Source organism: Anas acuta, chromosome 3 (genome assembly GCF_963932015.1).
Source record: "Anas acuta chromosome 3, bAnaAcu1.1, whole genome shotgun sequence".
Taxonomy (NCBI): domain Eukaryota; kingdom Metazoa; phylum Chordata; class Aves; order Anseriformes; family Anatidae; genus Anas; species Anas acuta.
This window is the reverse complement of record NC_088981.1, coordinates 80,188,536-80,216,475: the sequence shown is the minus strand read 5'-3', so window position 1 is coordinate 80,216,475 and position 27,940 is coordinate 80,188,536. Positions and strand designations below refer to the sequence as shown.

The 27,940-nt window shown below is 45.6% G+C and overlaps 1 protein-coding gene across 11 annotated transcripts in view; it reads left to right on the top strand.

Annotated features, from left to right (window-relative positions):
- Positions 1 to 27,940, top strand: part of ANKRD6 (ankyrin repeat domain 6) — a 99,770-nt gene that overhangs the window by 49,404 nt on the left and 22,426 nt on the right. For 3 of the 11 annotated variants that reach the window (XM_068677963.1, XM_068677962.1, XM_068677955.1), the window contains exons 2-3: positions 8,928 to 9,083; positions 27,481 to 27,579. Coding sequence is in view for 7 of the 11 variants with exons in the window: in XM_068677957.1 (XP_068534058.1) it covers positions 20,010 to 20,129; positions 27,481 to 27,579 (219 nt within the window). In the remaining 4 variants the exon portion in view is untranslated. Of the gene's footprint in view, positions 1 to 8,927; positions 9,084 to 12,616; positions 12,792 to 16,427; positions 16,788 to 17,337; positions 17,811 to 18,616; positions 18,725 to 19,856; positions 20,130 to 27,480; positions 27,580 to 27,940 lie in introns of those variants that run through there. The other 8 variants (XM_068677965.1, XM_068677956.1, XM_068677957.1 and 5 more) reach the window with 7 other exon arrangements.

The window sequence follows — 27,940 nt, the reverse complement described above, 5'->3', positions numbered from 1 at the left end:
TACTTCACAGTAAGAAAATTAGTTTCACCATCATTGCCTCAAAACTCCATCGCAGTGGAAGATGAAGTGTGAATAAAGAGCAATTCAGCTCATGCGTTCCCAATTGAGATTCCTAAGTGTGGAAGAGGGAGGCTGAATCTGATTTCTTCTCTGTGGAATATGAACAATATTTTTTTTTTTAAAAGGAAAGACAGCAGGCAGAGATACCTGAGCATTTGTGCCTTTTCATTTCCATTGCGGTGTCTCAGCATCGTGTATGTGTTGAAGTGAATCTGGGGCTGCCTGGTGCTGCTGGCCTGCTCCAGCCTCACCTCCACAATAACCTTCCTGCAGCCCGAGGTTAGAGGCAGAGAGAGGTGCCAAGACGATCAGCATTAAGAAGTGATTTACTGAGCAAGGAGCGTACCAGTTACTAATGAGTTGCTGACGCTTTGCTCATCCTTGGGAAGCGCGTTAACGGGCCTCAGCAAGACCGGTGGCAATATTTCTCTGTTAGATTTATCTATAAGTAAAGGTCATGTGTCTGTGTATCTGAATTCGTGGCAGTGACTTAAGCCCAGAGCTTCTCTGAGAAAACCAGTGAACTGCTTAAGGGGAAAAAAAAGGAAGAAAACTGTCCATGTAGGAGTCAGGCTCAAAGGTGATCTGCAGATTAGCTTTTATTCTACATTTGTTAAACTGTCCCACAGAGGACATTAAGATACTAATTGCCAATTACTTGTTTTAATTTTCTATGTACCTGTGTAAGCTCCCTTCAGAGCTGACAACGCTGAGGGCTCATTTCATACAGTTAAGATCTTGCACCTTATTAGTGTCACTGATTATCCCCTTTTAATCAATGTGCCTCTTCCCAATACTTTTGTTCAGCAGTTACCGCTGGAGAGCTGAAAAGATAGATATTTCTTCTAAAAATAGAGTTGAGCTTATTTTAATGTGCAGCAGTATGCTGAAAACATTGGGAAGGTACCATCCTTTTCATCCTGGAGAGCTGGCGTCTTTCTGGCATTAGAGTCATACTTTGCTGACAGGAATGAATGGAGCTCCCAGCTACAATGGGGTACTCTAAAAACTGTCCCGGTGTGTGCATCCGTAGCATATTTGTCAGTGGAGATGCCACAGTGAGGACAAACGTTGTTCTCAGTAAAGGCACTGAAAAAACATAGGTCATAGTGGAAGAATAAAGGAGAAAATTTTGCCCTTTGCGTTCCATTTTTTAAATTATTATTTTATGTTACTTTATTTTTAAATTAAGCAAGTCTAAAATAGACTCATCAAGACCTGTTGTGCTCTCTGGACCGTTTCATATTGTAAGTACTGTAACAAATAATGTGGAAGCTACCAGCATGTTGTGGTGTTTTCATAAATTGCAGTTCACGTTCTAGATACTAATCGCCAGGTGAATATTTGTATAGATGTAAAGTTACTTCTGTTAGGCAGAGGACAACATAGAGTTTCCAGGAATTACAGATAATAAGTAAGATACTGAAGTGAAATCATGCTAGCTGTGTTCCTGATGTACCTGATCTGCTCCTTGATCTCCCAAGGGACTGCAGGGACCTAACTGGCCTGTACTTTCCTGGGTATTCCTTCCCATCTGTCCCATCTGAAGTTGTGTGACATTAGACTTTTTCCAATTACAAGGGACTTCTTCCATATCACAACGATTTTCTCGGATAATAGAGAAGTGATCAACCAATTCTTTCAGGACCCATAGGTGATTCCCATCCAACCCCAAGGATATGAATGCATCTAGCTTCTCTCAGTGGCCTTTGCCCTTTTCTTTGTTGCTGTCCTTCCCAAATGCACAGGTACTTACAGGGGCCTGGCAGCAGGCTTCTTCTATGAACACTGAAGGAAAAAAAACAACACACATATTGAGTACCTCAGGCTGTCAGTATTTGGCCAGTAGGATGAATTATCTATCAATAGGTTGTCTTCTCCGTTCGTGAACGAACTAAGGAGTTCTCTGCTCTTCCTTTTGCTGTTGCTGTACAGTACTGCAGTTTGGAGAGGAGCAGCCGTCCAGCAAAGCATATGAGCAGACCTGCACAGCATAGAAATTACAATTTTTGAAACTGGGCACCAAAAATCAGATACCAGAGTTTAATTCTGTGACTTGAATGGTTTGATTTATCTTTTCAACTTGCTAAGTACCAGCATCAGTTCGTGTTAAGGTAAAATATGTAGCCCTAGAGACATGGGCTATACTATAAAGCAGCTGGAATAAATAAATAACTACAAATGATTTGTGAAAACAGCCCATATTTTGTTTCCATCACTTATTGCAATGGCAGTAAGTTAATCCACACATTTGTACAGTTTGGTGAAGGAACCAAGACATGATTTCCATCTTGAAGCTTTGTGTGAACAGGAACATAACAGCCAGCGTTTGTGTTTGTTGCAAGAGTTCCTTAAAAGTGTGACTAATTAGTGATGACTTAACTTTTACAGCAAGGATAAAAGGAACTGAACACGGGTCTTGTTAAGTTAATCTTCTTATGCGGTCTGTGAACTGGGTTACACTTTAGGTTCGCCATTTCTCCATTTCGTATTGTCAGTGGTTAATGTTCGGGTGGAACACACCGTAAAAGAAAATCCAGGTTTATGCTGTGAGGAGAAAAAAAGACAGTTTGAACAATTTTTGTTATATTGTAGCTTGAATTAGGATCAGTGTGGTGTTTGGATTAAAAAAACAAAACCAAACTTTATTCTGTTTTGTTCAGCCAAACTCGCTTTTCCTCAGACATGCTGAGGGTCAGCCTGACCCCTCAGGCGGTGCAGGTCTGCGCATCCAGCAGCGCGTCTGTGCTAACGAGGAGAACATGCAGGATAAAATGTTTGTGTTTTGCCCTGTCAGACCCTGTGAACTGGTCATGAAGCTCACAGCTCTTAGCTCCTGACTTCATTCCCGGACAGGCTGTAGGGAAACACAGCGGGGCAAGGTCTTGCTGGAGAGCCCTGCTGCCCAGACGCGGCCCAGGACTCGAGTTTCCTTCTTCAGCTGTGGCGGTGTTGGGGTTTTCCCGCTGTGCAGCCTCTCACACCAAGAGCTTCCTGGTGTGAAGACTGGATGTGTCGAAGCAGAAGCTGGAGAGCTTGGGGCTTGCTGCAAGCACCTTTGGGCCCAGCAACCCCAAGTGTTGCTGCTTTACTTGGGTTAGGACTGTCCTGAACGTCAATGAAGCGACCTTGATGTTTGCAGTAGGCCTTTGGGACTTGAACATGGTTCCATGACTGTGGTTCTTCTGCTATTGCCTGATTATCAGCACCTAGTAGTTTTTGTACTTATTTAAGTGACTGCTAGAGGGTCAGAGTCCATGCTCTGCCTTGCTTACAGAAATAAGAGCTGAAGAAACATGAACAAGGACTTTAAAGCATGACATCTAACTCACAGTGGATACTTTAAGCAGCTGATGGGTCTTCACTCTACCTTAAAAAGGAAAGAAAAGTCAGTCGATCATAACAACCATAACCTGACTTTGTTATTGATAGTGAAGTTTCTTGATATTCAAAGAGGACTTCTGCATTTCCTTACAATTGCCCAAAATGCATCTTGAAGGGCACTGGGAAAAGGTTTTTGTTCAAGAGGGGGATATGCAGAAGGGAAGGAGAGATGTATAGCTGTTTTATTCTACTTTAAGCAATACTGCTTTTTTTTTTTTTCCCTATTTTTTTTTTTGGTTTAACAAGAGAAAAAGAGCATTTGTGATTTTTAGAAAAGGAAGGAGTGGAAGCAGTGGGACAAAGACTTAAGACACAGAAGCTTAATTTCAACAAATGTAGGGGTAGCAGTATTAATATCCCATGAGATTCACAAGGATTTTGAGAAAGGAAGAATGGTTTCCAAAGAAAAAAGTTTAAACTTTTGCCTTTGATGCAGTGTGAGACCAGAAAACAAGCAAACAAACAAACAGATAAGTTGTGGTAGGTGCACCTATGGCAACAGCTCTAAAAAGAGATGAGATGAGCTCTGGAGGTCTCTCCCAGATATCCATTTCTTTAAGCCTAACTTTAGGCTACATCTTTCTGTACATAATCATGAACACGGATGGCTATTATATTCTAGCTGTAGTTCAGACACAATTTATTAATTTAGTTCTTTAAATCTCAACATTTTTAATTGTAATGAAAAATTTGTGAGACTGGAATAAAATGACTTGCGTATCTCAACGTTCTTGCTTTGGAATGAGGACTCTTGAGCAAGCAGTGCTGGTGCAACTGGTTGTCTGCAGCCTGCTTTATGCCTGCCTCTCCAGCCCTCACTGCTGCTTTGGGGAATGTCTGAACTCCAAGGGTTCCTCTGAAGGGAGGTGGCTTTTCCTTAAGTGTAAGTGTTTGATTTGCAATTTGAATCTATACTATGTTTTCATAACAAATATAAAAATAGAAACCATGTGAAACTGAAGAACACAGAATAAATTAACTTGTAGAACAGTGAATTCGTTATAACTCTGGATAGAGAAGCAAATAGTGAGTTCATGAAAATAAAATTAGAAGAATAAAAAGAAACATGAATAAGATGATCAAAAATACTGTTGGTACCTACACAACTACTGAAACTGGCCTGAGGTGAAGGTCAGCTCTGTAGTCTGAGAGGTAGGCACTATGCTGCTTCAGCTGAGATCCTACCTTGTAATATACTTTGCTTTTAGGTAGCTTATTGCATCTTGATTTGGATTGCTGGGGTAAAAAAAAGCTTTGAACTTCTCTTAAGTGCCTGGCAAGTGTAATATTTTTCTCCTGCTGATATTTGAATGTGTTTTCATATTATTTAAAATAGAAATGTTTAAACCTCTATGCCATTCAGACACTTTTCTTTTTGTCTGTGAGTTTTCTCTCCATCTGTTAAAAAAGAGAGTCAAAAAGCCTTCCAAAAACATAAATAGCATTTTTAAGTGGAGAATAGTTATACTTGCCATAAATTAATTCTGCTTCTCTTTGAACTTTACAATAACTTAAAGTTATTCTTACAGAAATTACTGTTGCCACTTCCCATTTTCCAGCCAGTTTCTCGTGATAGACAAATGAAAAAGCAATTATAACACAGTCAGCAAAACAGTAGAAAAAGGTCAAGACACAGACATAACTAATGGTTTGTTTTCTGACATCTTTCTGTATTACCGTGTTTTTCTACATAATCCCATCTGATCTGAATATATTGGGGAAGAAAAGGAGAGGCAAAGCAGCTGAATTATGTAGAGATGTTAATTAGTAGGAAAGAGGGACAGTGAGGTCTTACAACAGCATTTTCTAATTGAAGTCACAGAACTGGCATTTCAGCAATGATTTCTGCTTCAGAGATCAAGAGAGATTATTTATCCTTAGCAGTGTTCTGTCTGCAGCTCTCGGAAATTCAAGCAGGCCAAGTGACTTCGATCATTTGCAAACACTGCTGAAAAAGCAGTGGAAGTGTACAGAGCCCCAAGGGTTCATTTCCAGCCTGTGAAGCCACCAACTCCCGTGCAGGCTATTTGGTCTCCTTTCTAACTCGAAGGGGAGGGAGTGACCACTGCGTCAGTTTTGCTTAACAAAAAGGTTTATTTGAAAATACATCACTCTTTCAAAACAACAACAAAAACATGTTACACAGACAGTGACTTTTTTCATAATATGCAGGTGAGTTTTCTGAAACATATGTCTAGTGTTGAGGTCATACGCTCTTTTGCAGCCTTTCTTTCACCTGTATGTGACAGCAGTGAGACCTGGCTAGTCCAAAAGACCAGCTCCCAGTAGTGGCCTGAAGTAGATATGTAGTGAAGAGTGCAAGAATTGGTCAAGCATGGAAAAAATTATTTTTCTCATTCTTCCTTTTTACTGTTTTCTAATATCTGCAGCAAATAAATCCAAGAAGATTTTCTTGAAAAATATTTTTACTTAACATGGTGTTTTTCTGGTAGTAAAACCTTGACCTTCCACCTCCAATAAGGTCAGAGACATTTGGAAGAAAGGGCAAAGCTGAGGTCTCAGACACTGAAACCTCTTGGGTCTTCAGTGACAGAGGGGTGCTGAAGATGAGCTGCCTGCACTAGACAGTCCGCCTCACAACGTTTTTTGTCACAAAAGATAGCAGCCTTTGATATAGAAACTTTAAATAGTGCTCTCCCTAATGTTTGCACTGTTTATGTGGATAGCTCATGGGCTACTGTCACTTACAGAAATATACTACCAAAGGTTTCTATTCTTCTTAGCATATGACTCTCCCTCTTGGTTACAGACAGATGCCTTTGCTGAGCACAACAGAAATAGGGACACCGAGTCCCTATTTCAAGCTGTTGTTTGGTACTTGACATGTGAGCACTGACTTGGTCCTTCATATCCCCTGATGGGCAGCAAACCTTGGGCAGCCAGGTCTTTTGGGTCTTGCTTCTCAGACTCACGTACCCGAAGAAGGGATGCAGCTGATTACTTTTGTCAGTGATAGAAAAGCCAAAATTATGGCAGATGCTAGGCGATGTGTGGTGGCCATGTAGTCCAAGACTGGTTGTTCTCTGCAGTCCGAGAAGATGAGCATCCTGTTCAGTAGAAGCTGGTCATTTAAACATCCCACAAACAGGTATCATCCACCATCAAATGTACATCCTGACCACTCCCAAATAAGCATGTTGGATGTCAGGGCTGCTTGCCTCTTTCCACCCATCACATACCAGCTAGTTGCTCCGTCTGCTGCAAATGGGGGACTTGGGGTTTCTGGTGATCTCAGTGAGGCATCATCCAGCGGCAATGCCTCAGTGAGGCATCATCCAGGAGGGCTCTTCACCCTCCTGTTGATGGAGTACTTCCCAATCCTTCACCCTGCTGTAAAAGGGCACACCGGTAAGCTGCTCTGTACTGTGCTGCTCTAATCACGTCCAGATTTGATGCCAGCTTTAGCAAAGTTCTCCTGCAGTTGCTACTAAGACTCTTAATCCCCAGCTATTGAAAAGCAATTACTCTTTCAGAGTTGCCAAGAGCAAGTGGGTGAGGAAAAACAAGCCCTCAGATAAGTAATTTAGTGTTTTTGGTGGTTTTTGAGGCTTTTTTTCCCCCAAAAAAATGTGTTACGTGTATCACCGATCCTTGCTATTTCAGTGCCCAGCTTCAGCTTTCTGTATAGAAAGCAAACTGGTGAGAAGAGGCAGGGGAGCAGCCCTCTTTATGCTTGTCAGGGCATGTGTGGATTCTCAAAATGAAGATGTCACGAGTGCATGCACTCCTGTAATTAGCCTGATAAATAAGCAGTATTCCCGAGAGAGCTGCAGGTACTCCAGGGTAACTGTTTCTTACCCCAGCTTATGACGGGGGTGTAGTGTCTGAGACAGCAAGAAGCTCTTGCTCCTTGAATTTCAGAGTAGCAGTTCCTTCCCACTTTGTTTCAGCTCCAGTATTACAGCCCTACAGCAAAAATAATAATAATAAATAAAGCATTCTGTGCATAAGGCTGCAATAACTTGGAATAGCGGGCGATGCTTCTCAATCTTAGTGAGATCAGGGCTATAACATACATGTAGTTCCTCGTATTCAGTGTATCTGCACAAAGATGTGGTTTACTTAGGTTTAGTTCTGGCTGCCTCAGTGTCTTGCAAATGATCATCTATTGTTTTCCTTCTTACAAAATTTTTATGAAGCACAAACTTAGGTTGTGACTGAATGTATGCATTTTTTTGCTTTTGGGATAGCGGGTCCCCCACGGGTGGGGGCAGCTCCCCCCAGCCCCCCTGCTCCTGCATCGGCTCCTCTCCAAGGGCTGCAGCTCCGGCCCGGGGCCTGCTCCTGCGGGGGCTCTCCATGGGCCGCAGCCTCCTCCAGGCCACATCCACCTGCTCCACCGGGGGCTCCTCCACCCATGGGGGGGCTGCAGCGTGGAGATCTGCTCCATGTGGGACCCATGGGCTGCAGGGGGACAGCCTGCTCCACCAGGGGCCTCTCCACAGGCCGCAGGGGAACTGCTGCTGCCTGCCTGGAGCACCTCCTGCCCTCCTGCTGCACCGACCTTGGGGGCTGCAGGGCTGGTGCTCACACATTTTCTTACTTCCCTTTCCCAGCTGCTGCCACACAGCAATATTTTCCCTTCTGCTCTCCCAGAGGCCCACCAAGTGTCGCTCTCTGTCCAGCAGAAGGTCCCTTTTGGAGCTGGCTGGAGCAGACTCTGATCTGACATGGGGCAGCTGCTGGGCTCTGCTCACAGAGGCCATCCCTGCAGCCCCCCACTACCAAGCCCTTTCCACGTAAACCCCTACACCTAGGGATAGTTGAGACCTGTTTGCTTTGGCAGTGTAGGCCTGGAAGTTTTCTCATCTGTTCTTTTTCCCAGCAGCTCACAAACACTGCTAAAAAGGTAGTCTCTCTGGAGGTTAGACTTCAGAAAGGATGCAATGACAGGTATAACAACAAAGAAACCAGAAGAAGCAGCAAGAAAGGGGAGCTAGTAAAAGTATTTATGTAAAGAGAACAAGGGAAGGATCACAGGCTGAAAATGGAAACCTCAGCGGATGCCCCTGATGAGTTCCTGCAGCCAGCGAAAAGTCTGCTCAGTCACGTCCATCTCGGTGCCCTGGCTGAAAGGGGATATCCGAACTGGGGTGACAGCAACATGTCATGGAGAATGGTACGAGAGGAAGGAAAGCAGAGCGAGTCCTTTTCCCGATTTCATTTGTCATGCACTTTCTGGGAAGTTACGAAGGTGTCTGTCTCATTTTCCTCGCTTGCGTAACCACGCAGCTCTCACTGCTCGGCCTTTTCAAAGATCAGTCAGTGGGAACCAACCTGGCACGCCATGGTTTGAACCTGGCTTGTTTGTAGTGGGAAGTGCCTGTGAAAGCTTCAGGAGGAAATGACTGCTTTTGCCCAGGTGGATTCAGGCAGCCGCATGTTGCAGAAAGCACTGGGGTTAAGTTTCTTTAAGTTTTCTGCTTTGATGCTCCATTTATTATGTGTTTCTCCTCATGCAGAAGCAGAGTGCCGTACCGTGGTGCAGAGACTCACTGTTGCTGTCAGCGCAGGAAAAGACTGAAGTTGGCATCTCTCTTATCCCCAGCCAGAGGCTGCCCTGAAAGGCACAGCTGTAAAATGTTCATCAGAAAAAACTGAATGACAGATCCCCGAGAGTGAGTAAAAAAGCCTTTTTTCCCTTTTTTTTTTTTTTTTTTTGGCTAAAATGCAGAAATATACTTTGAAATGCACTCCAATTCCTGGGTAAATAACAGAATGAGAAGAGCTCTGAGTTTTACTTGAGGAGCCAAGTTACTGTTTTTACATCACATTGCTCTGTTGTTTGAAGCATGCTGTCCTTGCTGCCACCTCTGCTGTCTGTTTACATCCCTGCTACTGCATGTCTGAGGCTCAACGTTAGTGAAATAAAGTGGCCAGTGTTGTACCAAAATGGGATTTCCCTAAGCAAGAGGCTGGCACCTAAGAAAATGTGGTTTGTCAGGGAAAAGATCAGCTGGGAGGGAGCAGCTCTGGGGCTGATAGGAAGGCTCCATGGGACAATAACCGGGCAGCTGTATCAGGAAAGGAGATGTCATATTCAGTGGGCCATGTTTACTGCTCCAGTAGGGAAGCTGTGCTGCTAGAAGACACCTGAGCTGCCTTCTCCAGGACACAGGCAAACAACCAAAGTTTCCAATGGCAGAAAGACAGAAAGTATCGTAGGGTTCAACAAATGAAATATTGAGAGCGTGGTGCGACTGCTAACGCCCATGCAGAAGACAAGTCATTACAGAGATTTGCTGAGACTTTCTGCATCAGTTGTTTTTTACGTTTTATTCCAATATGAGTGCTTTAATTCTAAATAAATCACAGTGATTTACTGTTGACAGGAGGTGTCATGGTGCAGTCGGGCAGGCGCAGTCCTCTAGCAAATTGCAGAAAGCTGAGTGCTTCTCACAGATATTGTGGGGAGGGCTCATCTAATCTAGCTTGAGATGTTTATAGTGCTGTATCCAAGATGATGTTTAATGAGGTAAGTAATTTTAGAACGTGATTCATCTGACAGTTGAAATATACTTTAGGATGGTATGAATTATGCCTCTCGTTGGCCTGAAGTTGGAAAAGTCAGTGGTAGGTGTCTGCCCAGTGAACCCTTTTCTCTGAGTTTGGTGTTGTAGTGCTGTCTAGAGTGCCTCTGAGTTTTGGGGAAGCTTGAAAATTTGTATTCAATTGTCTGTGATCAAAACAGACAGAGGTGGTGATAAAAAGCTCCTCAGTCTTTTTATTTTCTTCTGTTGTCATGAATCTGAGATTCAGCTGCAGTCATCTATGGCTGTCTCTGGAGGAAGATTATTTAATATAATGGAAGTGATAAATTTTGAACTTTCTGAATTTTTGAAACACAAATTTTAGCTCTATGGCAAAACTGGCACGTGAGCTTCTGTCTTAAAAGTATAGTCCATGCCATACGACCTATAAAATAAGAATTTACAAAAATGTGACTCTGTTTTTTGGATGGATGACAGAGGAGTCGGAACGTTTCTGGCTTTTAATCTTTTTGTGAAAATTTTTCAAATTTCACTGAAGCTGGAGCAGACCTGATTGTTTCTTACATCTATTTGGAGAAACCTTCTTTTTTAGAAGAGGTGATGGAAGAAAGGAAGTATGAGAGTGACCCAGACTGCCTAGGTGGGTGGTGGGCATGGTCTGGATATTGATTTTGGAGCTCTGTACGTGTGAAAAGAAACAGAAGACAACAAAGAAGGTAGCAAGGAAATCACAGAGAAGAATGCCGATAATGCTGAGAAAAAAACTTGAGTGTGCTCCAGGGTGATGTACTGCAGGAGTGTGCTCACACTGGAGATGCTGTCCTGCTGTTTGAGCCTCTGTGGTGAAAATCTCGAACTTCCCTGATCTCGTTCCAAGAGAAACCATTTGAAGTGCAGGCTTAATGAATTAGTCTGTTTGCTGTGCAAACTATTCCGTGTGTGGTGTGTGCCCTGCTATTTTATATATTTTCCTCTTCATATGAAGAAGTAATTTCTTTTTCTTGTGGTGTAAGCCTTAACACGATAAGCATGTGTACAATTTTAAGCATGTGATTTGCTTCGATGGCTTCAAGTGGCTATGGGTAAATTAGGTAGTACTAAACATCTGCTCAAGAGCAAATCCCCAGAAAACAGTGAGAACGTGGCGAGGTGATTAGGAAACAGTATTATCCTGGTGACATTTCTGCGTTACCACATTGGGTTAGGCTGTGAAGGCAGTTAAAACTGCCTTTGATAGATCATATAAGCAGTCAGGGCACCTGATTCATAAGATTTGTAATGGCCCTACTTACACTAATTATCAGCGAAGCAGAGCAGGTCTGTAAGATCTATTACATTAATTGCAACAGGAATGATGCAGTGCTCATTGGCATCAGTGTTTTATACGAAGAATTAATAGTGCAGTTCAGCTGTTGTTACAGAATGTGTTTCCTCTTGGTGGTGAGGCTTCATCTGGGTAACACTGACCTTCCCCTACTGTGTTTCCTACTGGGATTTTGGGATTTTGGTTACCAGATTTTACAAAGCAGGATTAGCTGAGGCTAACGTGGACGTTCTGGAGGTGGTTCATAGTGTGGTAGCTGTGGTTTGTTTAAAAGATACTGACAATGATGCAATTTTCTGGACCTGTTCAAGAGAGTACCCAACATTCAAAGCAGCAACATTAACCTCCACGGCAGCCCCTTCAGGTGTAGCAGCTGGATGAGAAATCAAGACATCTGCCGAAAACTTCTGAATTGATTTATGACCCTCTTGGAGGAAAATATTTTTAGCCCATAGTGATTGATTTTTCACAATTCGTGAAGAGATTTATGAAGCAAATAACACTGGCCTATCCTTCACCATTTGTTCTGTATATACCGCCCTTGATGGATGTTATACATGAAAGGGTCAAACCCTGAGGATATTTAGTACTCATTTTGCTGACATGAACGTTAAAATCAGGGGTACTGTGTGTGGAGATAGGATGATGTCTGCATGAATAAAATATTCTCTCTGTTCACCCACAACACAAACACATTTGTTGGTGCCTGAAAATGTGAAGTACACCCCCAGCAGAGGAAGATTTCCCCGTGGTAGGTTACAGAGCTTCCTTCAGACCTTAACTTGAGAGAGGATGGTACCTGCAAGGTAAACTCTCAGTGTCTAAGGAGTCTTTCTCCCAGTAAAGCCTCCGTCTCTAACCTGTGACTGCCAGTGCAACTTGTGGCCTTGCCGGAGGTTTTCCAGCAAGACAACCCCTGCACAGCTGCCTCCCACCACCTTTGCAAACCAAAACGAGATCATTGATGCCATTAGCATTAAGAGATCTTAGAGTTAATAGCAGCATAGAGGAAGGCAGCAAAAAAACCTGCTGTGATGCAAGTAACCCTTTCCAAATTGCATTATTTTCTAAAACCCTAGTGTTTATGAACCAGTCTTGTTTTTTTTTGCACACACATACAAAAAATAAAAAAAGGGTGTGTGTGTTCCAAGTAGATAATCTGTTGTGGGTTTTGGCTTTGCAAGTTATTACTGCTCCTGTCCCTCCTGCTTGCGCAACTACCCAGAAATGGGCCTTGACATCGGGCCATCAGGCTCCTCACAGTTAATTAAACTTGTTTTTCTCAGTGCCTCCTCTTTCTGAAAAATAGAAGCAGTGTTTACCTGTTCGTTCACAGGTTGGGTGGTGGAAGAGAAGCTAGCCTTCAGCTGTGCAGGAGGGTGGAGCAGGTACTTCAGGAGGAGAGGACATCTGCAGGGATTTGGCCTCGCTTCTTCTCGTATCAAGGGGGTGAACTTCTGCAGGGTTGGGTGCTCGTGTGGCTGTAAAAAGTGATCTCTGCTTCCTACAAGGTAGGGAATGACTGATTTGGCTGCAGAAGAAGGTCGGAGAGTTTGGAGTGGGCTGGGAAGTGAATTTGATCTGTGTGATGCAGCTGCAAGAAGAGGCAAGCCTGGCTTTGGGACTCTGGGATGCGGAAATGGTACTGTGGAAGATGCCAGGGGAGTTATTAACCAGAGAGTCCTCTGCAAATCCTGTGTGTGGTTTTGAGTAAAAAGCCTCAGAGCAAACATAGCAGAGAGCTGGAAAAAGTGGTCTAGAAGGAAAGGACAAAATAACTTTGCCGTGTTTTAATCTAGAATAAAAAGTAGTGAAGGAAATGAAAGATGAGAGAGGACTAGGGACTCCCATCCACGAGCAGTGATCTTCCATGCATCGTTATTGCCCTTGTTTCTGTGCCATTACACATTTCCACGTTTTAAAAATTATATGGCAGTCCAATCTATCTGGTGAGTCTGCTGACAAATGTTTCATTTACTGTACATTGCAATTATCTGTCATCTATGAACGTCTTTGCACTGGAATCAGAACCAGAGCCCTTCCGTTGGCGTCACCGAGCATCCTGCACAGTGATGAAGCAGCAGTTCTGGCTAGCTGGCTCTCAGCAGCTGCAAACCTGGCATGGGAATGAGCTTGTGGGCCAAAGAGGAAAGCTTCATCCCCTTCTGGTGCTGCAGTGTAACCCAAAATACCGAGCACCGTGAGGAGGGCACAGCACGCCAGCTTCATTCACAAAATGAGAGACTATTTGCTACCTTTGACTCCAACATACAAGTTTGAAAAGGTAGGATAAAGTCCCGAAAACCCACGCTTTTTCAGTAGGTTTTACAGTCACTAAAGACACTCTCCTATCAGGATCTCATCAGAGGTGGCTTTAATTCACTTCCCAGTATGTGGTGACTGTTTCCAGGCCTCTTTCGAACCCTTCTTAGGCTAGAGAAAAGAGCCCTTCTGGCACGTTCAGCAGGCCTGCTGTCTACCCCGAAGCAGAGCTTCCCTTGAGTTGTGTGCAGCTGCTTTTAACCCATCCACAGCGCTTTTCCTCAGGTGTTGCAGACAGCTTCTTGGCAGAGAGGCGCTGGAGAATCAGCTCGTGGCTTTGGCAGCGGGAGCTGCAGCAGGAGCTGTGCTGACTCGCCGAGCTGTGCCCTGCCCCGTGCAGCAGTGCGTGACCTCCGCTTGCACTTCCCTGCCGGCGTTCCTTTTCTCTCGCCCATTTTCCGGGCTGTGCCAGCTCCCTCAACTTCCTCGTGCTGTCCTGGTACCCCGTGGTGGGATGTGGCTGGACAAGTCATCTTCTATTGATGGTGAGAGTGCACCACAACAGGTGCAAACACTGCTCCGTGGGCTACAGTGGAGACACACAGCCCTTCTACCCACACATTAAATTAACATAATGGTGCCTTCTGGCCTGGAAAAGCCTGTAAACGTAGCAATCACTTTTTTTTCTCTAAACTTTCCAGCGTGTCTTTGTGCAAAATTTACCTGGGTTTCCTTTACATGCTGTCTGAGGGAGTGTAGGGTCACCCGTGGTGCCAGGAGGAGCGTCCAGAGCAAACCCACGGAGGAGACCTTTGCAGTGCCATGCCAGCCTGAGGGCAGCGGTGGCCCCAAACTGAATGACCAGTGCTGCCTCTGCTATGGCTGATTTGGGCCGTGATGCCTCTAAAACCATCTCTCTGGTTTGCGGTGGGCTTTGGTGGGATTTGTCTGGCATTTTAATTGATTGCCAGGTGGCTCCCCTGCTGCAGGAGGTGGCGAGGAACCGTTCTCCCATCCAGAAGTCCCACTGTGCACGAGCATAATATAAAACCCCGCTCTCCCACGGGCACAGCTGTGGCCTGCGCCGTTCCCAAGGGTCAGCCCCAGCACTTCTGTTAAGCAGCAGTGAGCTGGAAAGACCTCCTCAGTGCTTTTATGCAAATGCCACCCTGGCGCCTCTGCCATGTGTGTTGCGGGCAGACACTGCGTGGCAGCAAACAATAGGTATTGTTTTGTCATGTAAATACCGGGGGATGCTTGCTGGGAGCTGGGCTGGCCTTTAATGAATGTTTTTGGCGTGTGTGTGTGTTGAAAGAGAGGGTGGGGAGAACGACAAAGTTGTGAAGCTGGAGTGGGATAAGCAGAATGAAATGCTGTCACGTTAGGAGCCGCAGGAAGTGCGGAGTATGCAACCTGCCTGACGGATAACGAAGGTCGGGGCTGCATGGAAGCGAGATAATGAGGGGGAAGGAGAACAATTGCCTTCACACAAGGAGTTCGGTGATGTACAGCCGATGACTTGCAGCCGCCTCTGTGACCCTCATCGCTGGTCCCCGTGCGTCTCCAAGCGCACTCTGCGCAGCCGGCTGCTTTGGGCAGTATCAAGGCATCGCCTGAGAGCTTCCCAGCAGCTGAGGGACCTCACTCAGTCATGCTGAGGATGGAGGAGGTACTTGAAAGGATGAATCAAAAGTATTTTTTTTCCTAAGTTGGTAGCTTTTCCCTGTATTCCAGATGTAGCTGCTGCTATTGCAGTTTTTGTAATGACGCCTTGGACTCGTTTTTAACTTTCTTTTGAGGCAGGAGGGGGTCGGAGGCAGAGTCTTTCCTTTAGCGAAATAAATATGTTTTTCCTGATCTGTTTAGACAGGATTCATGGGAGAGTTGGAGAAAAATCACTTAAAGGAAAGCAGTGCCGCAGGTCTTGGAAAAGACCTCTGAAAGTCAATAGGGAGAAGCGAAGGCTTTATCTGCATCTCGCAGTAAGTGAAAGAGTGAGCTGGATTCCTGGAAGCTCGTTCTTTTAAGGCAGTAATCCACCCTGCTAACGCTGTTATCCTGAGTACAGGATTTATGCTTATGTCATGTTAAATACAGCAAGCTACTTCACAGAAAAGGTGGACAAGAAAAAGAGCATTTTATGGATTGTGACACACCGTTATGTACTAATAAGCAGAGAAACACGCTTTATTCTTGAGCAGCGCAAGGAAGACGTGGGCAGTATTCGATGCAGGAAGTTTTCTTAGCTTTCTTCCCAAGACTTCTGATTATTATAAGGCAGTAGCTATTACTTATCATCCCATTAAAAAAATGATCAGACTCTGTAACTTAGGCTGGGCTATTCTGAAATACTTTAGAATGAATGTTATTTGTATTGCACGACATGAAGCTGCAAGGCGATGGGAGTTTGGGTTGAAATACTCAGCATAATTTCTGGTGACCAACTGCAAGAGCGAATTTGGCATCCCTTGCAGAAAAAGGGAGACTTTTTTTTATTATTATTATTATTATTTCATCCGGTGCCTTGGTACAGTGCTAGTGGATACAACCAGAAGGTTTTTGTTAGCTGCCCCAGTGTTCCTTTATTCGGGTACTGGTTGAACTCGGTGACCTTACAGTGCCAGCACACGGGTCGCTCAGTGTGACTTCCATTTAGCCCAGGGGAATTTATGAAGTCGATCAGCTTCTGCCTGAAGCCTTTCAGAGGTTTTCAGCTTTCTTTTTTCCCCTCCTTCCTGCGCGGGGAACCTTTTCACCCTTCCCATGACTCCAGGAGAGGCTGTCCTCCAGCCTGCCCGTGCCTGCGATGCTTGCTGCGTGCCGGCCCTCCCCACAGCCTTTGGGAGCACCGCTCCTGCACTTTTGGTGCCCCGTGCAGCTGCTCAGCAGCCGGTGCACGCAGGTTGCGTGTTCTCCCCCTGCCTCACAGATGAGGGATGCTGGAGCTTTACGCCCCCACCACCGAGCGTTGTGCAGCTCGCAGCCACACGTTTCCTGGAGCGTCCGTAGCGCCGCCTGACTCATCGAGCCGCTGAGATCCGGGGACACACGGCCGGAGCCCGCTCTCCGGAGACGTTGCCTCATCGCTGTGGGTCTGCAATACTGATCTGCCATGTCAGCCCTGGCGTCCTCCGTCGCGCCCCGCTGAGTAGGAACCATGGTGCTGTCGGGTGGCACCGCTGTGGGCATCGCACCTGGCTGGCGTCCCCGCAGGGGACAGGCTCTGCTTCCCCTACCTGCCCCAGGTAAGCATCTGATCCTCAACAAAGAAGCACAGAGAGGGCAGCTTCTTATTTTAAAGTACCTTAAAACAAAATCCTTTTTTTCTTTTTTTTCCTTTTTTTTTTTTCCCTTCCTCAGTTCCTTGGCAGAAGGTCTGAGTGTCCCCGTGCTCTGTGCTTCCCAAGAGGCCGGGGGGCAGGAGGGCAGCTGGCATCCCTGGCACGGCAAAGACCGTGGGCTGCCACTCGGCACAAGCAGCAGTGATTTGGGGTGATAATGAGGGATTTAATCCCGGGCATTAGGCGCTGGCAGCAGGGACGTGGTGCGGCGCCTGTGAGCGCGCTGTCGCTTCATTTTGCACTGTCTGGGTGTGAAAGGGCAGCCAAGCTTTTGTTGGCAGTACGTGGGCATCTGTTACCTTCTGCCTGGTGCTGCCTGGGCAGATGCATTCGAGAAGAGATGCTCTGTGTGTCGGAGGCATGTGGAGAGTTAAACCCTGCACGGGGAGAGGGTCACGGGTCAGGAGAGAGAAAGTCATCCCCCTCCCGCTGCCACCGTCACCCATCCCCTTTCCTCAGCAGCTCAGGAGAGAAGGAAAGTTGCTCTCTGGGTTGTCTGGGCTTCCTGTCCTGATCAGCCACGCTTTCCTGAGTTGCAAAGAATCGAAAGTGCGTGCAGCTGAGGAAATGCAAAGCAGCCGGAGTCGGGAACGTGAGCTGCTGCGTGAATATCCGTCTGTGAACCAGCCAGGATCGGGGACGTGGCTTGCAAGGCGGCTGCCCTGCTGCAAAGGAGACCCACGGCTGCAGGAGGCTCAAGCAACATGATGGGAATCCGTGTCGGACTGGTAGCTGAATCGATTCCTTAATATGCTTTTATGTGTGGTCTGATCGGTGGAAGAGGCACGGAGGCAGAATACATCACGGAGCAGAGCTCTCCCAGGCAGCCCCTCCGGACCCGCAGGGCACGACAGGCTGATCGCCTCCGGGAGAGAATTCACGGCAGCGATCGGGAAGGAGCAAGAGAGAGAAAAATCGAACTGGGAAGTGAGTACAGTTTCCAGCACCTGCCTTTGCGTGCCTGTGGACGTGACCCTTTCCTGGCAGCATTGAACTTTGCGCGGTCGCAAGTTGTCTGGGTGTTAGCCTAGCTTTGGGGTTGCTGGTAGGAGGTAATGAGCATCAGAAATCTGAGCAGAAATGTCAGCGGGTCAGGAAAATGTTAACGTTGAGCCTTCTGCAGTGAATGCTAAGAACCTGTCGGTGTCAGCGATGGTACTGGTTTGGTTGTTGTTAATGCAAGGGGTGGGAAGAGCAACCTGGTGCCTGGCATCCGAGCGGCCAGGCTGGGTGTGAGGGTGGGGACAAGCACGGGTCAGTCAGAAGCCACCACGGCACAGGCAGGCACGAGGGCTTTCTTCTTCCCTTCCATCCTTGCCGTGTGGCCAGGGTGTCCAAACCACGTCCATTTGCTGAATAAATCTGCGGCTATTTCCATGTTGCTACAGGCATGCTGGCACCTAACACGGTAAAGAAAAGCTGACCTGAATCCTTGCCCTGGAGACTGCATAACCTTGTGCTCGTCCTTGCACATCAAGGGGCAATTATCTGGAGTTGTTTCCTGGCTTTGACATAACTTTTCTATTAACGTTGGAGAAAACAGCAACTTTTCTAAGAAGGGTACTTTTTCTAAAATGGGTGTAATGTTTGTGAGCACAATGCTCACCTCAAAGGGTGTTACAGGAATTAATGCTCAGAAAAGTCTCATCAAGATTCGGTAATACAGATTGTTATAGGAGTGTGGGCTAATTCTGCTGCTATCATCCACAAATTAACCCACGTGGTTTTAACAGGGGTGAGCTGTTGGCCAAAAATCTGTCTTCCTAGCATGAGGATGGAAATTGAGCCTTCTGCCCTAGCGAGGCTCTCCCTGCTGAAACTGGAAGCCAAACATCCGTGCTGTGAGTGGTGGGATTATGGGGGAGGCGACCAAATCCATTCAGGGGGCCAGCCAAGCCAGGCAGGAGCGCTAGCTTGTCATTATTGCTGCTTTGGGATGGATCCAAAAGGAGAACAGAGGTGTGAAAGACCCTGTACTGCGCATCTCCACCCTCATCTAGTCCCTGTACCTCTTACCCTCAAATGAAGTGAAGTCTGTAATGCGATGAGCTGATAAAGAGCAGTGCAGTGATATTTTGAGAGAAAGATCTGTGCACACACACCTGCTATCTGGAAAATGTTTTTGCTCTGCTGAAACAGTCAAATACCAAGGTGTGAAATACTACAGAAGTAAAGGTAAAGCTGCAATCCTCCCAGACTGGGAGGATCCTAAAGCTCCAAGTGGCTAAATTTTCGGGGAGCATCACTTCTCAGCTCTGCTGGTGCACTGGACAGGTTGTTGCAGCCAGGGAAGGCCTCGCTCACGGCCACTCGCCTGGTTTGCATGAGGAGTGCTAAATCTGAACTGTTCCCGGGGCCGGCGTGCCACAACGCCAGCACCTCCCCGGGAACGCAATTTCTCGACGACAGCAAAAAAGATCAGTGTTTCCCCGTTGCAGGTTGAGATCCCTCCCACAGGTGTCCTTGGGATGGCTCAGAGGAGGCTGTGAAGCGTTTTGTACCAGTGAGGGAGCAGTCAGCTGCCTTTAATTGCTGGCTGCTCTCGGGCCTGCCAGTGCAGATTTGTGTATTTCTATCCCCAGCCCATAACCGCACCGTATCCTCGTTCCCTCGGCCGAAACGGTGCTGTGAGCAGGCGAGGTAGGTGACTCGTGCTCAGCTAATGTAAAGTCTGGGAGAGGGAGAAAGACAGAATGACAGGGGGCCACGCAAATACAAAAGGGAGTCGTGCTTTCAGAAAGTTTAGGGATTTTTGTCCCACGTTAGGGGAAGGAGGGGGCACTGAGAATGTGCTTCTGCGTGCATTCCCTCTGCCTTGCAGTGATCCTTTCCAGGAGGCTCAGAGGGTTGTTTTGCTGTTGGTGTGTGACCCCTCTCCCAAACCAATGAGCAGATGAGCACTCGGGGAGGAGCTGCTGCAGTGCTCCAGTCTCTGACACGTCGCTGATGGCAGTGTTGTTTTCTGATCCACAGGTCCAGAAGATGGCATAGGAACAGCGTCGCCTTCCAGGGAGCTGGGGTCCTTTCTCACCTCCGTGCATGCTGCTTGAACGGACCTGAAGCCTTTGTTTTTGGACTGAAGAAACCTGCGCACTGCTTGCCTTGAAAACCTTTCTCTCCTAATTCATGAGCCAGCAGGATGTGGTCGCTGTGCTTTCAGAACGGCTTCTCATAGCTGCGTACAAAGGCCAAGTGGATAATGTGGTGCAGCTTATCAACAAGGGTGCCAAGGTAGCAGTTACCAAGGTAACAAGAGAAAAACGCTTTACAAAATCCCTGGGAACTAACATAACTCCTAAACCATTGTCTGTGAAAATGCCCTTGCAGCTTGGCAATTCTGAATGTAATTGAGGTTAGCGGTGGATTACAGTGTTGGGATTTCCTTGGAGTTTAGGCTTACTAGCTCGTGTAAATTTACAAAATAGTGCATGTCGTGTAGTTAGACGCTTCCCGCACACGCATGCACAGCTGTCGTGCACGCTGAGTCTTTCAAAACGTGCTGTGCTGACGGAGGGGCTGCGACGTTTTTCAAAACCTGCATTGACTTTGGGACAATGTGCAGAGTGATGGATGGAGCAATTCATCACTGGCGGGGGAAGCTGCTCCAGAGCTCTGGTCCTTCTGACTGAGGGGCTGGGGGAGTGCCACCTGTTGTGGTAGGATAAGGGGATGCAGAAAGCATTTCTTGCCATTAAAGGCTGTCGGTACAGTGGCCTCGCTTGTATCTGACATCTGCACTGATTCCTGCTGTGCAGCCCCCATTCAGTTCCAGGCTTGGGGTTTGCAAACTGTGGTCCTCTACCTTGGAGGCAGAGTCAGTAGCAAAGGGTTTCTGCTTAGATTCTAAATGTCCAAACTGATACTCACCTACTGCTCTCTCTCAATAATATTATAAATAGTAATGTAATAGTAATAACAATATAAATAATATTAGCAAATAAAAGATGAGGCAGAAGTGGCTGTTGCAGAGATAGTTCACTCAGCAAGAAGCCCTAAACAGAATTAGGTAAGTTAGATCTTCAGAGCTGCAACATAAAATCTGGGATGTCCTGTTTTGACAAGCTACTGTTTTCTATCCTACCTCGTCCTATTTCTATTTCCATATTGGTTTTGAACCCTGTATGTATGGGAGCTAATATTCACAGACAGAAAGCAAATGTGAGTCCATCAGATAAGTAATCTATTTTTTCTGTTCTTATCTGTCCATGACAGTCGGTTGCAATTCCTTTGTGGTGTTTGGGCTGTGGACAGCATTTATTTTGAAAGGTGGAGTGATCCAAGGGCAACCAATTTTAGTGAGTTTTGCACGCCAAAACTAAGCGGTGTTTTGCTGGTAGATAATATATACAGATAAAAAAATGTGAATGGTCCCATAAAGATACCTGTGTGGCTCTGTTGTCCATGCATCTCTGTAGCTGATCAACAGCTATTGGAGGTGGTCAGGAATATAAATAATTAAATTTGAGTGGTAGGTGTTGTTTTTTTTTCTTGTTTTGTGTGATGGTTTTTGTTTGGTTGTTTTTTTAAGATACTGAGCTTTGAGGTTATCGAGGGACCTACCTGAAAATACACCAAGTACTGAAAGGGTGCCGCGTACTTTGTATAAATTTGTGCATTAAAGTAATTTTGAATCCAGCTTCCACATTGAACCATAAAATGTGGTGTCCCTTGTCGTGGTTACCTGAATAATCCTGCCATTGATTGAACTGTTCCACAGAATCAGGTTGCCATAATCCGTAATACTAACACAAAGCTGACGCTTTCTTTTTGCTAAGATTGCTCATTATGTAATTATCAATGCCTGTTAATTACAATAAGAGTAAAGGCAAATTGTGTAAATGCAACTTTCAAACAGAAAATCAGGTTCATTTGATCAATGCAGATTTGCAAGAGTTGGAAAAAAAATATTTCCTGCACAATGTAAGTGGCTTCTTGTTTCTTGCTCTTACATTTGGGTGGTGTTTGGGTGGCACTCACGCACTTATCCCACCCACGTAGTGAGCCAGGTAGAGGAGAGCTCAGCGTAAATCAAAAGGCTTGACACCAAAGTGCTGCCCTTGTCCCAGCCCATCACTTCAGGCTCAGAAATGTCCCACGCAGGTCTGCCGAGCATCTATTCTGCAGCTGGCTCTCACCCAGCCAGCCAGCTGCACGGAGAGAAAACTTGTGTATTTGCCTGTGAAAGGCTTTGTGAACATGCATACCTTGGAAGAGCTTGGCTCGCTGATCCAGTGACACAGGGGCTGGGAGGAGAAAGAGCCATTCAGAGTCCAGGACGGGGCTGGCAGAAGAGCAAGCATGTGTAAATTCACCTCAAATATATTTAAACTGGAAATTTTAGGGGATTTTTCAGCCATCAGAGCAGCCAGGTTCTTCTGTGCTCTTTCGGTAAGTGGAGCAGACCCCCAAAATAACTACTTTTAAATTACAGGTTGCAAGTGTTAGGTTGGAAATTAGATGGCACGCTTGTCAAAGCAAGGAATTATTGATTAAGCTCTCAGATGAAGTGCCTTCTTCCCTCTCCAAGATAAAATTAATTGCAAAATGAAGCCTAAACATAAATTTATAAATTTATTCACATGCCTTAGTTCTCTTTTACTCATATATCTTCTGCTTTTATTTGCAGTCTTCTGTTTGTTCTGTCAAATTAATTTTAAATTCTAGGGGTTTGGTCCAAAGAAAGAAATGACTTCTGTACCTCTCAGCCAAAATTCCCTCTGACTTCTATCAGAGCTCTATTGCAAAAAGACATGCCAAAGCAAAGTTGTTTGGAGAAAATGTTCCCTCACCACTTTAGACTTGAAATGAGTTTCTGATATGCATCTGTGAGCGCAGACCAGTCCTTGTGGAACAACACCACGCTGAGCCCCAGCTTGAAGGGACTGAGGTCTAGACCTATACGCTGTGCTTTATTCCAACCAGGTTAATTGAGCGTGGCTTAAGGAAAATGAAGCCCGTTTTCCATAACAAACCAAGGACTATTAAATGCTGGATAGCTGGCAAGCTCGTCCGGTTCTAATTTTATCTTAAATTTGGAAAGTCATGCGAGCTGGTTAATCGCTGCTTCAGTAAACAGTAATCCAGCTGCAAAATGGTGCCTAAGTTTCCTCTAGGATGGATTTGGTTCACTCTGACAGCACGAAGAGCAAGTCCAGCCCTCATTTCCAGATGAAGTCAGCGTTGAAGTGTGTGTTTCAGCATCTTTCCTGACACCAGGATCAGCGAGAGACAGGTGGGATTCCAACACGCAGGTTCCTTTAGGAGGTATTTTGGTGGATGTGCTGCCAAAACTGGAAGATTAAGAACAGATCCTGCTATGATTAAGTTTATTCTTCCAATCTATAAAGCTTGTCCCATCTTTCAGTGCTTTTGTAGGAGAGCTTTCTTTCAGTAAACTTGTTGACAGCTTCGTCTTTGAAATGTAAGTGCTGGGACTTCTGCTGAGCTGCTCTGTCTTGCTGTCCTCCCAGAATGTCGTTTTCCTTATCCCAGGTTATTTTCCTTTTTATGTTGTGAGCTGAGATAGGGCAGGGGGAGGGCTGAGGACCACCAGAAGGGGCAGAGGGGAAAGGGAGGTAGTGATGCATCGGGTAAGACCAGCTGTTCTCTCGACCTTGTCCCCAGCATGGTGCCAGAGGAGGGGGGTTAAAGCTTCATTTCACCTCCCAGCCTTGAACTGTAGCATGCCAGGAACTGCAGCCCTTGCTGTGGGCTTGCTTCACGCCTGGAGATGAAAATCCAGCTCTGAGCCCGTGTTAGAGCTCACCAAACCAGCGCGTTACTTGGTGGTGGGTTTCACTGGGGCACAGAATTAATGCTGCCCAAAAAAGCTGGGTATCAGGTGGGGGTGTGCCACTGGTCTGCTAAGCATGAAGAAGATTGCCATAGGAAGTAATAACGTGGTACAGGCAGTTTTAATGCTGTTTGCGTTGGGTTTTATGGATTTTTTTTTTCAAAGGAAGGCAGAACACAGCTTTGCTGCAGAGCGCAGCGTTCAGAACATAGCTCTAAAATTGAATTCTGCCAGGAAAGGATGAGCGTTTGGGGAAAAATGCAAGTGCTGCTGTTTTGATTCAGCAGTTCTGTTTGTTTATCCGTTTGTTTCTTCCATTTGGGCTTTGGACTAGTCGTGCCGTGCCCCTGCCATCTGGCAGCACATCGCAGTGCCGGGGTACTCGTCGACTCGTCATCGAGGTTTCAACTTGAGAGGATGCAGAGTTCTTGAAAACAAATATTTTCTTCCCAAGTGAAAAAAAAAAAAAAAAAGAAATCTGTTTTGGTGCTTTCACATTTCTGTGCTACTTCAGCTTGAAGAACTCCTTATTGTCTTAAGTGGCTGTTTTAAGCAGTAAATGAAAACAAACAAAAGGGAAATAGCAGACATTGAGGGACTTGCTCAGTGCCTGCTGAGGCCAATGGGAAGCTTTCTGCTGACTTTCAGCTTATTCATGGGGAAGAGCATAACAAATCATCAGTGTGAAGAATGGGACAAGGCTGTTTGCATTTTCAGGCTTTCCATAAAATGTGGCCAGGCATGTTTTTGCACAAATGCAGAGTGGATGAATAAACAACGGTGCTCGTGCAGCACGACGCTGGGGTGGGGTGGAAAACTGGACGTGCTTGTGGAAAAGCATCCACAAATATAATAAAGACGAGGGAAGATCCTGCAGGTCGTGGTGCAAAGCCTGCCTGTGTGCTCTTGGTGGCAGAGCGCACGCCTGGAGTAGCTCCTCCACAAAAATTCTGCTTTTAAAGTGTACATATTGACAGTTGCCTGTCGGCGTTTGGAAGTTAGAATACAGGTTAAATACAAATATTAATAATAAAAAAAATCCTGCTGAAATTCATCTGGATGTTTACTGTGCTGGGCTGCAGCCTGAGACACCCCACAGCCAGAGCTCTGTGTCACAGCTCTTGGAGGTGGCAGCTTTAGCACAAGAGATCCCATTTATTTTTAATAAGCCAGTGACACGGGGGGGATTTGTGCGATTTGTGGCCTGCTGAAGCAATTATTCGCATTTGAACGAATGCCCAAATTGCATCCTTTTTATGTGAGTGACTGCTTTATTGGTTCATTAATCTGAGTTGTAGGAGCCTCTCATTTGTGTTTCTATTGCTGCCTGTGATAACCTCAAAACCATTACAGCCGATGTTTGGAAATGCCCACAAGCCTTTAAGTCGGTGATCCTTCCACTGCTTGCACTGCCTGCACCGGAGGAGCCCTGTACGAGTCCTGCCTCTCTCTCCTCTTGTTCTGATATTACTGGGAAGGAAAAGAAAACCTGGCCTCGTCGGTTCTCGCAGCGTTACGATTAATTGGGAGATGGCCAGTGTTTGTATGTGCCCTGAGGCACTGCATGGACAGGTGAGGGTGGCGTGCCCGGTGAGAGCTGGATCTGGACTGGCTTGCAATTTTTCCTTGTGAAGCACGTGGCTTGGATGCCTGCCTCCAGGAGGATTTCCCCATTCCCGTGCACTTGTTATGGGGTGCCTGTCTACATGAGGTGTGCTGGGTGAGGAAAACACATTCCTCGTATTAAAAATAAACACATACTCTTCTTCCAGAGTGTATTTTTAACAAAGGACCTTTGGCTGCACCTCGGTGGTTTGTTTTTTTTTTTTTTTTTCCAGGAGTTAGAGATGGTTATCTTATCAGAAAATTTCCCTGCTGGAATATATCCACGAGGTTGGCAGCGCTCTCGTTTCACAGCACACGAGCTGCCTTCAGCCTGGGTTTGTTTCTGTTCTTGTTTTTTTTTTCCTGCTCCGTGTACAGATAACAACAAGTTGGTTTTGTGATATGCTAGCAGCCTGCTGGGAAGTGAGACACGCCGATTAGGTGATTTATTTATCGCAGTTAGGTAATGCAGAAGCTCAGAACCCGTAAGCCTGGACGTGCTGGAGCACATTTCCGTAATCCACGCGTATTGTTCGGAGCCGGGAATGATTTGTCAGCCTTCCCTCAGGTTCGTTTTCTCTTTCTCACGTTGCCTGGAGACTTTTATGCCTCCTGCCACTGAGTTACCTGAAACTGAGCCCTGGCTGTCCTCCAGGAGGCTGTGCTCTGCGGGGCCGGGGCAGCCCTTTGCTCCACGGCTGCCACCGATGGACCAGTGCAGCCACTCAGCTGGCACGGAGAGGCCGGTGGGGACAGCATGAAGCAAGCCCTTCCCACACCTTCTTTGTTCTGAAGAGGCTGAATTCCCAAGACTTTACCAGCCAGGAAGGGATGGGAATTGCTGGGAGCAGCAGTGATGAAGAAATAGACATAGAGCCGAAGAGTAGTGTGACACTTCTTCATCTCAGAAAATGCCTGGGGGAGACACTGTGAAGATAATTTGGCATCTTAAAAAAGACAGGAACCCTGTTTTCTTCTTTGTGATTAAATATAATTTTCAATCAACGTTTTTAGGTTTGTTCCTGTTTAACAGTTCATAAGGCGATGCTTTGAGGTCTATATTGGGAGACACGTGTGTATGTATACATATATACGTATATACACATGCTTCTTAGAACAGAAGTTAATTCTTGGCCCTCCCCTTGTGAGTTTTCTTTTTGAGGTTATATGGGTTAGATTTTCAGGGAATCGCTTGCTCTACTTTTCCTCTGTTGTCCAACCTCTTCATTCTTTGAGCCTCTTTTTAACATAGATTCTTGTGCCCCTTATAGGAGAAGCAGCCTATTTCCCTTTTTCTGAAATGCTTCACTGTAAATTGTGCCACGGGATGATCAAATGGAGCGCAGTCATATGTAAATATTGTTTTCCCCATGTCATTTCACTTAGATTTTTGTAAGACATTTGTTGGGGTTTTACTTTTTCTAGTAATTTGATTTTACTGTCAAATTTCAATCTATTTTTTTCTTCTAAAACCATACGTCATTTATCCATCTCTCAAATTAAAGCATTTCTGTCCTTCTGCTCATTAATAACTGATCTTGGTTACACTGTAGATTGATTTTCTTGTGAATATTTTATATTCTGTTTTTATATGGGCTAGAGCTCGGTAATGTTTACAAGTAAGTGTTGTCTAAAAACACCTGACAGATCTTTGGCAAAATGAGGTTGGTTTTCACACACAGTGTCACCTGGAGGGACTTACAAATCTTCCATTCATTTTAAGGGGACGGCACCTGTTGTACAAAACAGTCCAAAAGTTCTTGTTTCTTTTGCAAAAATGCTACCCAACACAATATTTGATTTTGCCTGTTTTAGCACCTTTGTTTTACCGAGTAGCGTTGGAAGTGGCTGACAAATCTTTGCTCCAGAGGGACAGAAATAAAAAGGTCAAGGATTCTCTCCAGGCATGGACACAAAGCTGGCTCCGAGTTTGTAAGGATGATCCTTACATAGGTAGAATATCCCCTTTGTAGATTAGCATCAGGATAAACTGAAATGTTGCAGAACGGGGAGGAGGAGTTTTATGCATATACAAAATAAGGGAAAGCCTTTTGTACACTAAAGTATGTCAACTGCTGCTACTGCAGACTTCAAAGAGAGGGGTATATACAGAAGAAGGAGGAAAAGGATAAAATTCTGGTAAACTATTACGCATAAAAACTCACCTTAAATTTTTTTTTATTTTCTTCTCATTCATAGCATGGCCGGACCCCCCTGCATCTTGCTGCCCACAAGGGTCACCTCCATGTTGTCCAGATTTTGTTGAAAGCAGGTTGTGACCTGGATATTCAGGATGATGTAAGTAGATACAGCTTCCCTGTTTGGGGTGGAGGGAAAAGGGCTGTTGTTCCATCAGTAATTTGCAAATAAGCATAGGTCTTCGCTTCTTTGATGCAGGATTAAAAGAAAGCAAAATCTGTCTCTGTTTTTTTCTAATTTGGAGATGCAGCCTCTAATTTGGAGACGCCAAATTTGCATGAGAGACAAAGTAAAACGTGGTGTTTCTCGATGAGTTGCTCAGTCCTTACGCTCCAGCTGCAGAGCTTTGTGGGAGCTGTGATTGTGCAGGGCTGGTGTGGGTAGCAATGAGAGCCGTTGGCTGCCCTTGGGTACAGAAAGTAAATTAGAGCTCGTTACACTGGGCAAGAACCCGCTGGAG